Below are 15,470 nucleotides of genomic sequence, written 5' to 3' on the forward strand. Positions count from 1 at the left end.
TATGGACTCAATTCCAGGATCTTGAGACTTGTAGGTTAGCAGCTGTGCGCTCTATTATCTAACCACTGCATATTTTGATTGTAATAGTAGAGTGGACTAGAAAATAAAATTTTCAGTGGTGAAGTGACAGAAATCTTTGGTGTGTTTTTATATGACTTTTTAGAAGCCAGCAGTTATTTGACTTTGTTGTGCTACTGAAAATATAAAATTGCAGTTTGCAACATGAACTAGTAACTGTTCTAGTATCATCCTTTAATTTTACAGCTCTCATGCTATCACTGTTAGCCTTATTATACTATTTATACACTTATAGTTTTAACAAAATCAAAGCCATATATTTAACAAATACCAACCTAATATGTATAGCTATATTCCACGCCTTTTAAAAAGAATAACTTACAGATTGTCTATATAAGGAGGAATAAAAAAAAGGCGTTAATGCATATAGAGAATAGGCTATATAGATCCATGTCACTACTCTACTAAATAAAATAGCCCAGTCAGAAAATCCATCACACATGCTTACATAGTGGTGTTAACATACACTAATAACAACGCAAGAGTTAAATAGATATTTAAATCCATTTAATTTTAATACATTTTCAACAAAACTTATAAGCCAGCCGTTAGTGATTTACTCTTCATCACTGCTACTTGAATCATTGTTTTCTTGATTTTCTTCCTCCCTTTCTAGAGCTCTTATTTCTAAATAAACTTTATACTCTTCTTTACTTAGCCCAGCAAATGTAGAAGCAAATGCATGGTTAGAGACATCAACAATATCTTTCAGATGAGGATTAGGGTTCAGATTAGGATCCAGTTTCTTTTTAAAAGGCACAAATAATCCAGTACGCACTAAATATATGTGCCGGTCAGTTATATGTTCAAGTGAATGTGAAAACAGTCTTGACTTAACAATTTCAGGCATGTCATAATACATGTTGTAGTAGGCATATTCAAATTTTTGTAATGTCTCTGACCAAGGGTCAAGTAGAACATTTGGGCACTTTTTAATAACACTGATGACTTTCTCCGAAGTGAATATACGTTTTAACTTGCTATAGATATCACAAGCAACTTTGGCGTCAACAAATACTACTTCAGGGTCATTATTTACTAAAGACAACAAATCTTTCTCTGAAAATCCCATGTTTCGAAAGTTTTCCATACTATATGTTATTTTTTTAGAAAATTCTTCCATGTTCTTTTTATCAAAACTAAAATGTCTAGATAATTTTTCTAAAAGAACAATGATTGTATTGTGTTGTAAACCGTATGATCTCAAATATTTTGTCATTTCCAGTAGAGATGATGACTGTCGCAGTAAGCTGACATTTTGGGACAGAAGTTTGGCAAAAGAATCTATTGAAAATCCTAATTTGTAGAGATCACTCAGCTGAAAAGAAATAAAATTGGACATCAAAATCTATCTAATAATAAGCTTACATTTCAATAAACAAATACAGTTTATACTTGAAAAATCATTATTTTATTAGCAATGCTTTTTTACTGTCTTGTATACAGAGTAGAGAGAAAGTATTGTTAGTTTTGTTGACGTGCACAAAAATGAGATTTTGACATTTTTCATAGTTTTACACCTCCCTACTTTATTGTATACAGAATATATAGGATGTATTATAATCCTACAAAAATCTAAAACGAGATTTTGACAAATATTGATGTTCTACAATGACAAAATTTCACATACAAGTATTATATCAAATTTGTATTTTCTATAAACTTTTGAGAATTTACAGGATTTGGAAGTGGTACTTATTCTACTTCTGATTTCTCAAAAGCCTATGACTTGAGAACCATTTAATTCATTTACATTTGGTTACCAAAATTCAAATATAATTATTAGGGTGTTGGCACAAGCTTTTGAATGATTTCTGGTAACCAAAAGTGATATTCTAATCTATTTCCTTTGGAATACAAAAACTTGAGTGGGGTTTTGGTTAGGTAGACAAAATTTCATATATATAAGTATAAAATCTCATACTTTAACTACTTTTAAATTTTGACTGACCTCCCAAATCAGGAAGTTGTACTTACCACTTTATTTCCAGTTTTAATAATACTGATAATAAGGTTAACGTTTAATAACGTACTTTTAACCTCTCTATTATACACATTATTTGAGTTCATTTTGGTACACTATACTTTTTCAACTCGATTCTATCTGATTTAAAAAATTCAAGTATTTAAAAATTTTTAAATGTAATTAAAAAAATGTCTATAGCCACACACTAACGAAATATATGAAAAAAATTTAATTGCTTTATTTATTTTAGAAGATCTTGACATCATTTTATTGGCAGGCACTGAGATTTCCTAATGTTACCTGTTGTATGCAATTTGTTTATTTGCATTTTATCAATCTTTCCATGGGATTAATTGCATAAACCATTTCTACTTCTACATTGGTCTAAAATTATACATAATTGTCTTAATGCATGATAATATAATTTTAATAATAAGGCCCTATATTTACAATAAAAAGATTTTTTTTTTAAATATCTGAATAAACATTCTGAAATCAGAGTGCTAAACAAAGTGAACTTACCAGTTCTGATACTTTATCTAGTGGCACACTACTAGCCATAACATCATTCATAGAAGCAGACTCTACCACTGCCTTTGCCAGAGAGTTAAAATGAGGTACTGAGTTAGCAAGTATTCTGCAACTTGTATACAATTTACAGGAACCAACAACCCTACTCATGAATGCTGTTTCAGTATTCTCTGTGCTGTGTGTAAATTGATAACTGTTTTTTACCACAAGACAACATTTGTTGAAATGTTCTGTTTGATTCTGACACAAAATATGGACTTGACAAAGGGATTTCCATATTGTTTGGACTAATTTTAAGTCTTTCCTATATAAATTAAATAAATTGACAAGTGACATTCTTCTGTTAGTTTTGTAGCCAACTTGCTTTATTTACTAGTGTCCAAATAACCTGTAATTGAAATTTTTAAAATAGTCAGCAAATTTTTTTTTTTAAATGTCTGCTTACCGTAGGTGAAAAGATTTTAATTTTTGAAATTGTATGACTTATAGTAATCATAAACCATAAATAAAATGATTTGAATTTTTATACACTTCCCTTCAAGTGGATAACAATTATTTTTATGACAACTCAACAATAAAATATTTCCTATCAAGCTACCCTAATTAAGCAATGACATGATAATAAATATATGATAGTATAATCTTATAGCTCAAATAACATAGACACTAAGCACAAAAACACACAAAAATGTGAGTCAGATACCCATCAGAGCTGCTTGAACTCTAAGTGACTCAAGTCCGGGATCTGAACTTGAAACCTTAAGGTCACACCATCCCATCGGAAGTCCTATGGTACATTTAAAGTACTGTGTGAGTGAACTATTTTGTTTTTGAAGTAGTGTCTACTCCCAATCGAGTGGAAGAGATAGGCTAGAGAAGTAGATATACCTACTCCCAGTTGCAATTTGAACCAAGAGAAGTATAAAAAATAGTAAAAGTGTCATTGTTGTGCAGCATGGTCTGATGAAATATTGACTTCCTCCTCTCACTCCTGAGACTCCAGCCCATTCAGGAGGGGGGGGGGGACGGGACAGTTGTATTTATGCATATGGGAAAGGATGTTTGTTTTTGGATATTTTGACTCTTCAAAACTTAAGATCAAAACATTAAAAAGACGTTCAATCATTGACAAATTTTGACTGTAAAAATTGGAAAACTAGATTCACTGGACTTGAGATACATTTGCGGCAGTGCAACTACATTATACCAATACAAACTTAACTTACTAAACTAACTTAAACAAAGCGTTTAAAATTAAAGTCTGCAGCAAGGTTATGTGAATTATCTGCTCGTTGAAATTAGGGTGTGGTAAAATTTTTGCAGATAACAACCCAATTTATCCACAATCAGATGCTCATAAAATGCAAAACAAAAATGTCAAGTGACTAGACATTTTCGCACTAGTAAGATGTCACACTCTTGCATTTTTTTAGAAAGTAATGTTAGAAGCTGAATTTCCGCAGTTATTTTGCATAAATTATACAGTAATTTGTAAATTCAAATTGTGGCCTGTAAGATGTGCGGCGTCAAAAAAGTCAATGAAAAAACGGACCCGACCTAAGACAGAGCACTGTGAAATCAACCCTGTCAAAAGGGCCAGCGAGTAATGGACCCCGTCATTTAAGCTCCAGACAAAACGGCTCCAGTCAATAAGGCTCTCAACAAAACGACTCTTGTCATTTTGGCACCCGACAAAACATTACGACTCGGAACAAAATGGCTACCATCATTACAACTCACGACAAAAGGGCCCCTGTCAATACACTTCTGCAGAGACTAAGTCTCCCTCAGAGTTTCTTCCAGGCATCTCTTCGAAAAAAATTTACCGCCCCCCCCCCAAACGAAATGAAATTTATATAATTTATATAGAAAATATATACTTTTAACAGTGTCGTCGTCGTCCCCCCCCCCCCCCCGGAGAAAAAAGTCTGGAAGAAACACTAGTCTCCGTCCTGCAAAACATCCTCATTGACTATGACACTGCCAGTGGCACCCCTTCATCAATTATCTTTGAGTATTTTTAGAGTTAGCTTAGCCAACACTATTATTAAGTAATAATACAACAACGTTTGAACGTATGCACAACGCTAAGCAGGATTTATTTTAATATTTTTAATGCTTGACACTAGTTCGGCTTTAAGATTGTCATAATGGCGGTAATTTGCTCATTGAAGCATAATACGACTACACTAGAATATCTGTATCGAATATGTCTAAAAACTTGACTCCAAAAGTGAGGTTCGGCCGTCGGTAAAACCTTAGTTTAGCGTCGGTTATTATTCCGGAATCGTATAGCAGTAAAAAACAGTAAAACAATGCCAAAGTCTGACACACACTTCCGGAATTCACCGGAAGTACTGTAAACCATACTTAATTTGGCGTCATCTTTTATTTTTACACAGAATGTTTAAAATTTGGATAGATTTATTTTTGTATTCATTTTTACATTTTGTAATCATTTTTACTATTTTCGTAATCTAGATTTTTTTACTTGGCCTAGCAGCTAGATATCTAGCTAGATCTAGATCTAATTAATTAATGGTCGCAAATCCGCTGCAAGCCAAAAACATTAAATTATAACATTTGACTTCATTATTTATGGCAGGAAACAGATTCAACCCTCAAGCATCTACTTTTAGGGTCGATTTTCGCCAATTTTCAAAGTAACAATTATTGACATATTATATATCAATTTTGTTGCTTAATAATCGAGGAATTCAAAAATATAAAAATTAATAGCACTAGACATTTACATCACGTTCAAAATGTAGATTAACCACACTCACTCAACTGAGATTTTTTTTTACATCTAAATGTAGTGGGGTCTAAAAATCCACGAAATTCACAAAATTAACAATATAATTACACAGAAATGTCACTTAGGCATACATTTATTTGTAATTATGTCAAACTTTACAAAATATACCAGTTTATAGCTTATTTCTATAATTATTCTTGAGAAAAAAAAACGACCGCCCTCCCCTTTAAAATTCTGGCTTTTAGAAACACTCTGAGGAAGAAAAAAATAACAGAGTTAAATATAGAAGGTCTATATAAAAAAACATAATTAATAAAATATGTCTATATGCCAATTTTTAATATAGTTGCAGCATTTACATGGCTAATTATAATTGTTTAGTACTTAAAACATTAATTTAAAGTTACGACTCTCTGTGGCGTCTTTCAAGTGTAATGTCAGTGTAGGTGAACAGGGTGTTAGGGCCTGATACGATTTCATTAGAATTGGTAATGAACAGAATGTATAATTAGAACTGGCATATAAAAACAATGTTGATAATAGATGCAGTTGTTTTAATGCTACTTATAATAGATCAAAATGACAAACATAATTAAAACCTAAGAATCTGGAAGCGCTGACCTCATTTTACTGACACGGTTGTCAAATAGTAAGTAGATCTAGATCTAGATCTAAAAAATAGATCTAGATTTACGTAATTTTGAAAATACGCTAGATCTAGATGCAAAATCACTTTTAAAAACTGAAGTTAGTGATTAGATCTAGCTCTATAATGAAATTGAAATCAACAACTGATATGTAAGTATCTTTTGATTTAAAAAAAAAAATACGCTTAGTTCTAAGAAAAAAAAAATTCTTTTGTGTACTCGATCCCTATCCCAAAACGTGCCAGCCATATCGCATGCGTAGTCAGCTACTCAGCTGCTTATCAAATCGATGAATTTTAAAATTATATAATAAAAGTAGGTCACCCTAAAAAAAGAGTAAAATGGCTCCCGTTTTCACGACAGCCGTCACTCGATTCATAATTTACAGAGTCATAAAGTTCTACTTTCTTTTGGCTATAGATTTAAAGAAATATTAATTTGTTATTTCTCATGCGTTCCAACAATTGTACCTAATTTTAATAAACATTGGATTAGTAAGGACTCGATTCTTTTTAGAATTAGCCCTCGACACTATACAGACTATTGCGAAGAAACAGCCTCGCGCGAATGTCGTGCGTAGGCTGGTTCAGTGGGCGAAGATTAGAACCCATTTCAGACGGAAAATTTTTACTTTGAAATAATTACATTATCAATTAATTTCGATTTAAAACAAATGGCTTAAAGTCAAAAGTAAACTAAAATTTAAAAACTTTGTTATTCGCAGTGTACTCAAGATTCTCGTGTTTTAAAGATAAGTCTAGTTTTACTACGTGTACGTGCATGGTGCGAATATCGATTTTCCCCGACAGAAAATCATAAACATTTTTTTTTAAAGTATCTACGGCAAAATAATACTTATATTTTACAGAATTAAATACATTTAACTAAACTGTTATTTAAATACATGCCTCGGAGGAAAAAAATACAATTTTATATCCGTAAAAAATTAACTGAAATCCCCGCTTTCAACGACGCCGATGTGTCGTAATTATGGCCATTCACTTTGTTCAAATTAAAGTAAAAAACACATTCAAATATACTTTTTTTTACTTTCATAATTTACAGCAATCATTTCTAATGAAAAATCCATAAAAATAATAGTTATTTTTACAAAATATTATTTCTTACCTTATTAGTGCAGTACACGTACTTTTCCAAGTAGATCCATTCCGTCTAGATTTGCATACTTCGCATCCTTCGCCGCGGCACAAAATGTCATAAAAAACGTATTCCACAAAAATGTTGCTAACGAAGCTTGTAAAAACATAGCTCTATTTATTAGTATAAACAAAATCCCCGACCGATGTCTGGTTAGAAAGTTTATGAACGGCGAAGATCGAATATGCATTTTGCGGTACTAATCTGTTTCCTGCCTTATATTAATAGCCTATATGTTGTTTTTTTTTTGTTTTTTTTAGATCTACTAATTTAAATCTACTATTATATTTATTCTTGTTTCTTTTTGTTGATTAAACTTTAAAAAATTAAAACAATTTACTACAATCGACTTTCAATTTATTTATATTTCAATGGTCAAATAAACCATGGTTTACCGTAACTCTAGTTACCGAAACTCAACAAACATTACCCGATAATTTCCGACGCTAAACTAAGGTTTTACCCGGCCGTCATCGGAAAGTGGCGAGTTTTTATAAAAACTGCATCAAAATGTCCGGATGTGGTCGTACCGAATCGAAACAGCGGAAGTAGAAATGCCTACATACCTACATTTTCAAAATGTATTGTATTGTAATGGACACCAGCGAGAAAAGTCTCAAAGGTTTTTGAGAGGTGTATAAATTCATTTAAAAATCATGCACAGCGTAGTTACAATTAATATGGTTATAAACTCCTGCCTGTCTGGTTTTTTTCGGACTTTACTAAAGATTGGATGTATTTGATGTTTATAATATTTTCGGTAACTAAATAAATTTTTAAAAAAAAGCAAAAACAATTTGGTTTTCACCTGTAATGGCGACATAAACAATGGCATCCTGCTATTGGATAGGCCGCCATAGATTTTATTGTACACATTGTAAGCTAAAAATAGAAAACTAGGTCATGGGGTTTTAAATTTGCATTGTTATTTAAAAACTTGATCTGCAAAGTTTTGTAAACAAATAGTTATCGATCACTAAGTTACTGTACAGCCAATCAATATTTGTCTTACGAAAGTGAAACATCCGTTTATAACTTAGGCCTGATGAAAATAAATAGAAATGTAGCCTTAAACTAGGCTTTCCGACTTCCGCTGTTTCGATTCGGTATTCCACATCCGGACTTTTTGATGCAGACTTTATAAAAACTCGCCCTTTTCCGAAGAATGCCGAATCTCACTGTTGGAATCGAGTTTTTAGAAATATTCGATATAGATATTCTAGTGTAGTCGTATTATATGTTTCAATTAGAAAATTACCGCCATTATGACAATCTTAAAGCCGAAATCGATCGCACGATTCTAATGAGTTTATCTTGCGAACATGTCCCGTAGGGTGCTGTCACATTTTAAATAAGTTTACGTATTAAACACATTATAAGTGTCTTGCCATTAGTTGTAAGTGTCCATTAAATAAACAAATATTATTATAATAACGGTTTTATGGCACTTATTACTTCTGTTTACGAGTTATCATACATGTCAAATCCCCGAGCTAGCGCTTCGGCCTTGACAACGCCATGGCGTCCGTTTAGCACCGCATTACCTATTATCGATAAAATACGCGTACTAATGCCAATGACGTAGTTTTCGAAGGTGGAAAGAATTTAAATTGTGGGTGGCACTGTTAAAACTAGATAAAATACATTGATCAAGTTATCTATTAAAAACGACAGGCAAGAAGCTTAGGCTTACATTAACTAGTGTCAAGCATTTCACACATACCTACTTAGTACTTAGATTTAAGGCTTATTATACTTAATTAAGTTAATACTAAATTATACTTTATAGGCCTACTATATATAAATAATAAATAAGTTATAGGCATATTTCTTAGTATAACTAATGCTATATGTAATATGTATCGATTGATAAAGTAAGTCTGGGCCTATTATTGGTTATGATAAGTAAAGAAGCTTGGTGATAAACTTAATTAATTATTTGTGATAATTATGCCTATGACATTAGTAAATAGTAGATCTAAATAATAAACAAAAGGCGCAGCAATTGACATGGGGCATGGGGGGGGGGGATACTAATTAATAAGGCAGTGAATTTAGAATGTCATGAAAAAGGCATGATAGTTATTCATAATAATTTAGGATACAATTGTTACATTTAATAATAAAAAGTAACAAAAAACAAACATTACGTATTTAAATCACAGCATATTGCCAATATATTCATATAAGCAGATAGACAGGGAAGCTGTAACTTCTGATGTGGTACAACTTACTTAAGATTTAATAAACTTTTACAAGAATTTAAGGTTTTTCTATTGATTAGTTGTACCAAAATAATAATATCAATAGGGCCTGATAAAGACCCTAGTATATTAAAGTAGTTTCCCTTTTGGACCTGTCAATCCATCATCCATAGAGCAGCTGAAGTAGAGTTTATCTGTTTCTTGACCACTGAACATGAAGTGATGGTGTGGTTAGCTCTCTGCCAAGCTATCTTTACTTTCCCTTGTGTCAGGTACTCATCTGAGCTAGGTGGATGCTGCGCGCTGCACAGACAGACGTCTGAGATCTGAGCTTAAGACTTGCATGTTAGTAGTTGAGTGCTTTACCACACCATCCCAAGTTTTATTTTTCAGCATTCTTCTTATTACATGCTTCAGTATCAATCACCAAATTTATCCTATCTATTATAGTAGCATTCTGGACATACGTCTGTTGCAGTCACTATAATTACTATAAAAGGGTGCAACACCCTTTCATAGGACTTTTTAATTATATGCAGTCATACTTAATCTAATTTTTTTCTATATTTCTATTACCCCCACCCTCTAGTAAAGTTTCAATTTTAATATTTAAAAAAAAAACAGACTTTCAGTCTGCAAATTGACCTATATAGAACAGCACACCTCACTTTAATTTGACCTGATTAGTTCTAATTATCCTTCATCAAATTTTGATTTTACTTTCATATTTCTATTGCCCACACTCTCTAGCACTAGCGTGCAAAGTTTTATAATTTTATCTCAAATAGCAGCAGTGGTATGCAAGCCTAAAGCCAATCACACAATTAAATCTGATGTTACAGTGTAACAAGTTTAATACATAACTTTAAAAATTCATATAAAATAAACTATTAGGCCTAGAATGATAAATTTGGTATTTTTATCAATGGGGTATATTATAGGATTAATCTGTGTACATTTTATCATTCTATGATAATTTAGGAAAAATATCCCAACATTCCTACCTTAAACTCAACAAATTATTTTCAAGTTCTCTGGATTTGCAACTTTTATAGCATTTATTCTAAAAATATAAAATTTCTAAATTAATTTTAGGCTTAAGTTTTTATTTTTTATTTTTTTTTTACGGTCTAAATCTAAAAAGCACGTTTTTATTCCATGTCAACAACATTATGGAAGGAATCTCGTCAACTCGCTCGCCTCCATGGATGACCCTTTTATGACATTAATGATTAATCAACAAAAACTACTCATAACTCAACTAACCTCAGCCTAATTATAATAATATCGAGATCTCTATAATCTAGATCTTTCTATCTCTGATAATTGACAAATGATATAGAATCTATCAATATAGATCTAGATTCTATCTCGATCTACTCTAAACCTGGTGTAATCTTGAGGTAGCATAGATTTAACTTTAATGCCAGATAAAAATGAAGCATATGAGCCAATTTAAGCCAATAAATCGCGTAGGTCTATACTGTTTAAAATATTAATTAATTAATTTAATGAACCTTTAAGTAGCTTAGGGGTCATCCATTTATGACGTCCACAAGGAGGGAGATCTATAAATCAACTTTTGTGGACTGTGGAAAGGGGGGGGGGGGGGGGGGGGGGCGGGTTCATGTGGACGTCCTCATGTATGTTGAATTTAACATCGAATTGCATACATTTTAAAACAAACACCTAACTCGTATACAGACGAAAACAGACTAGATATAGTAGCAAACGGCTATTTATAGATAGACTATATGGGGAAAATAGGAATAAATCATTTTTTAAACACGTTTTTCTTAACTCAGCTTCGCGTTTATTTGTTTGTTTGTTTGGATGTTTGTTGTTAAAATTGACATCGAAAATTAGCCCACTTCTGATTGCTCTAGAGATCTGAAATTTGGAATGCAGGCTATTTTCGCCTAACAATTTCAGATGCAATCATAAAAATTAGCAATTAGAGACCTAAATTAGCTTAATTAAATTACGCCCCAAGGACCATTTAAATTACTATAAAGAAAAGCGTGGGTGTCTTCCTTAACATTAGTAAAGGTATCCAATAGATACTAAAGTGACCCACGCTTTTCTTTATAGTTATTTAAATAGTAGTCTATAATTTATTTTCTACTTTTTAGTGCATCATTACATAAAAGCTTGTTATTAAAACGTTTTTTATGAATTTTTTTACAAGCTTTTAATAATTTAACTCACTTCCTCTGTCTGTCGTCAGTCGACAGTCTGTCGTCAGTCTAGATCGAAACGTAGGAGTGAAAATACGGACAGTTCTACTTGACCGATGCGATTCACAGTTGGCACGTGGGTCAAGACATGAAGGCAATGCAATCTGAAACTAAATTTGACTTAATTGGATGCCTAATTAATTTTTTATGAATTAATTAAAATTTGGACCGAATTAGTAGGCATGTCAATCCAACCACACCACACGTGTCATCACTTTCAATAGCTGCGCCATCAGGTTTAATAGCTGCGCCATCACGTTCAGTAGGCGCGCAATGGTTTTTAGTCATGTAACACTATTATAAATAAAACATGTAAAGTACTGAAAAAAAATTCATAAAAAACGTTTTAATAACAAAAATCATAGCAATATCGAGGACTAGTTCCAAAAGCAAATATGTTAAGCAAGTTCCGAGGATGAACATAGGCCAAAAAATTCCCGGAATTCCTTCCTGGATTTCCCGGAAAAGCCAAAAAACCTCGAAAAAATGCTGTTTTTGGCCCATATCTCGGCAACCAGACCACTTAGCGACTTGAAACATTTACAAATCGATTCCTGTTATAATTTAGAACAATATTGCCGAAGAAAGTTTTCAAAAATATCCTTTCGTTCGGTCACAATTTTTTTTTTAAAATTACATAAACACCTACAAAACGATCGTTCTCCTAGCTTGAATGCACCCCAGCATTATACGTCTTGTGTTTTGTCCCCGTGTGTGCTTTACGCTACGAAAGAGCTATTTTTAGATAACATAAGGAAATTGCGCTTAAATTGTCACTAGATTTTTTATTAACTTGTTTTTTTTAAAATAAAATTGTAATTAGACTTTTTGTATTAGATCTATAAATAAGAAAACCATCTTAAATTAATGAAAGTAGGCTACATGTAATAAAGAAATAGTACTATTGTAAATCTGTATCAGTCCTCACAAGCCGATGTTGAAAGCTTTAATACTAAAGCCAAAATGCAAGGCAAACTGACGCTGTAAATTACATGTCTGAGGCGTAAAAAAAAAACTAATGGCGTCATCTTCGAATTTTAGAATATGAAGAAATGAACAATTTCATTCAAATTTGATTTAGTGGCGTAGCGAGGTCGGGTGTCACCTGGTGCGGCACTTAATGGTGTCACCCCCCCCCCGTAAATATAAATATATATATATATATATATATATATATATATATATATATATATATATATATATATATATATATATATATATATATATATACATTGTACATATACATATACATAAACTAGGCGTGCTGCCTAGCTTCGCTTAGTTTTTAAAAAAAAAACTTTTGAGAATCAGAATGATTTATTAATTGGTGATTGGTTGTTATTTGGAGTGCTTGGGGGCCTAAGTTTAAACAGTCAGAGTAATTGTATGTCATGATACTATTGGTGTAGTCACAAACTTATCACTTGCAAGGTTATTAGAACTGCAAAGGCTTCCTTAAAAGTATAAATCAAATATTATATTAAATTCACTTTAGCAATTAATTTGTTCAACTTCAGTACAATACATAACGTAATTTATAACGAAATATTAATTTAAACAACGCTATACTTTGTGATTTTTGTTTTTCTTGTAAATAGTAAAAAATAATTTTTAAATTATTACTTTAAAAAGTTACCTCCCCTGTACATATACCAAATGACGCAGTCTATGTTTACTTTTTTACAAACAATTGTTTAGTTAAGAAAATACTTCATCTGGACAAATCTAACGACCTTACATAAGTAAGTATGATTATACGCATGTGTATATGTATTCACATATACTTTATATGTATTTAAATTTTTTTACCTCACCCCCCCCCCCCCCCCCCCATACATACATGGGTTAACACCTAAGTTATTACGACTCTCAACCAAACCGTTTAACTCATGCATATTTTGCAACGTTGAGTTAATGTAACTTCCCCCCACTATTCCCCTCCCCCCGGTTGCTTTAAAATGTGCTCAGATATAATTATTAAAAAAAAACGACACACAACAATCGTCAGAGCCGGCTTTAGGGGGTGGCAAACGGGACGGCCGCCCTAGGCCTCGCGCCTGAAGGGGCCCCTCGCTTCAGCGCTGTCATTATTATCTGAATTAGTTTGTAAACTTAAATAAATTGTTACTGAATTCAATGGGGAAAAACAAAACGGTCGAATGCCGAAGTTGTTGATTGTTATAACTGAGGCCACGGTTGATGTTGGTGAGTTATCACCCACCTAAACTGGGAGAGGTCGTAATTCGATACCAAAAAAGTGTCACGCCTCGCTGTGTGCTGGGTACGGTCGCCTGGCATTTGACCTGAATTGACTGGAGATTGTTGGATGCGAATTAGCCCCCGACCAGACATGGGATGTAAATTTGGGAAACACGTAAAGTGATACCGATGAAGACGTCTTATTAGTGAGCAGACTGGATGCCTGTAGTACAGTTAGTGACCTGATGAACGCTAGTCCTGACTTTCTTGTTGTAGATGTCGTATATGTAGCCCTACTTGTCTTGGTATAACAAAATTAACATTCAGTTGCGTGCAGAGGGGTGGGAAGAGGGCGATGAGGGGGGGGGGGCCTTAGGATCTATATCAAGGGGCATTAGACAGAGTGATTTTTTTTTTTTTGAAGAAAGTTAAAAGTGTTGATGTAGCATGTTTTCTCTATAATTAGCAGGTTTACGTCATGGTGTCACCACCAGCCCCCCCCCCCCCCCCACCCCCCTTGTCGAAATTTATCAAATTTGCTCTTAAAAGACTATTTAACACTTTAATTAACCACTTTTTAAAGTGGAGCTATCATTTTTTGTAAATGTTTTGCTATTTTTTTTGTCTTGGTGTCACCCCCCTAAATGGTGTCACCCGGTGCGGTCCGCACCCCCCTCGATACGCCCATGCTTTTATATTAACAATTAGTCAACAACAAACAATTTAAACAACTTTATTTTCCTAATTATTTGGCACGTGATTGAATTTTCGTAAGTGATTTGGTATGAATTACATATCTGTCAAAAGTTATTAAATATCTTAGCAAGAAATATAAACCGGGAGTGATCTCTCCAAAACTTTCTCGAATATTCTTATATAAAATAACAGGGGATGGGAACTCGGGCTATAGACATGATTTTTAATCCATTTTAAATACTTAAAGTTTTTTTAAATAGAATAAAATCTCGTAGACAAAAGAATCGCACACCAAGTGAACGCCAAATAAAAAAAGTGCATAATAGTGCGCAATATTATTAGTACTTTAAATATTTTTTTTGAGAAATTGGAAGTAGCGTAAATTGCTACTTCCGGTCAACGGAAATTACTCAAAATTTAACAGAAGGTAGAGAATTAGATCTTTAACTTACATGTGAAATTTCATTTATCTATCTGAAATAGTACTCAAGTTATAGGCTTTTGAAAAATTCAAAGTAGGAAAAGTACCACTTCCGGTTATCGGAAATTGCTCAAAAGTTGATACGGATCTACGATTTTGATAAAATACTTATAAATGAAACTTCATCAACCTAGCTGTAACGGTACTCAAGTAATCGTGTTTACACACAGACACACACACAGACAGACAGACAGACAGACATACGGACAAGATTGCAAAATTATGTTTTTCCGTATCATTGAGGTGTAAAACGTCGAGATTTGTAAAAATCTCGATTTTTTTTAGTGCACGATTACAATACTTTCTCTATACTTCGTATATACGAGAAAGTAAAAACCACTAAGAACATTGGGTTAAAACGTGGGAGAGGTAAACATCTGTTATTAAAGTCTTATAGACTCCTAAACATTTATGTTATTATGTGTGTATGCATATTATATAGTACTATATATACACACACACACGCATATATATATATATATATATATATATATATATATATATATATATATATA

General features: G+C 32.6%; 2 protein-coding genes across 6 annotated transcripts in view; one reads left to right on the forward strand and one right to left on the reverse strand.

Annotated features, from left to right (window-relative positions):
- LOC131929453 (uncharacterized) overlaps window positions 1–148 on the forward strand; it is a 24,193-nt gene extending 24,045 nt beyond the window's left edge. For all 4 annotated transcript variants that reach the window (XM_059285672.1, XM_059285675.1, XM_059285673.1 and 1 more), the window contains exon 15: window positions 1–148. This exon is cut by the window's left edge and continues 1,167 nt beyond it. The gene's annotated coding sequence lies outside the window, so the exon portion shown is untranslated.
- A 422-nt stretch (window positions 149–570) lies between these two features.
- On the reverse strand, window positions 571–10,761 carry LOC131929456 (transcription termination factor 4, mitochondrial). Of its 2 annotated transcripts, none has more exons than XM_059285682.1 (3): window positions 10,609–10,761; window positions 2,567–2,963; window positions 571–1,396 (listed from the first exon to the last, which is right to left on the reverse strand). In XM_059285682.1, exons 2-3 carry the CDS (start codon window positions 2,909–2,911, stop codon window positions 635–637), a joined length of 1,107 nt encoding a protein of 368 aa, XP_059141665.1. In that variant the 5' UTR covers window positions 2,912–2,963; window positions 10,609–10,761; the 3' UTR covers window positions 571–634. The 2 variants fall into 2 exon arrangements, with proteins under 2 accessions (XP_059141665.1, XP_059141666.1); XM_059285683.1 differs by lacking the exon at window positions 10,609–10,761 and adding an exon at window positions 3,279–3,939.
- Window positions 10,762–15,470: the final 4,709 nt, after the last annotated feature.

Source organism: Physella acuta, unplaced genomic scaffold, assembly GCF_028476545.2.
Source record: "Physella acuta isolate Inbredline_101_S28 unplaced genomic scaffold, ASM2847654v3 ptg001631l, whole genome shotgun sequence".
Classification (NCBI taxonomy): Eukaryota; Metazoa; Mollusca; class Gastropoda; family Physidae; genus Physella; species Physella acuta.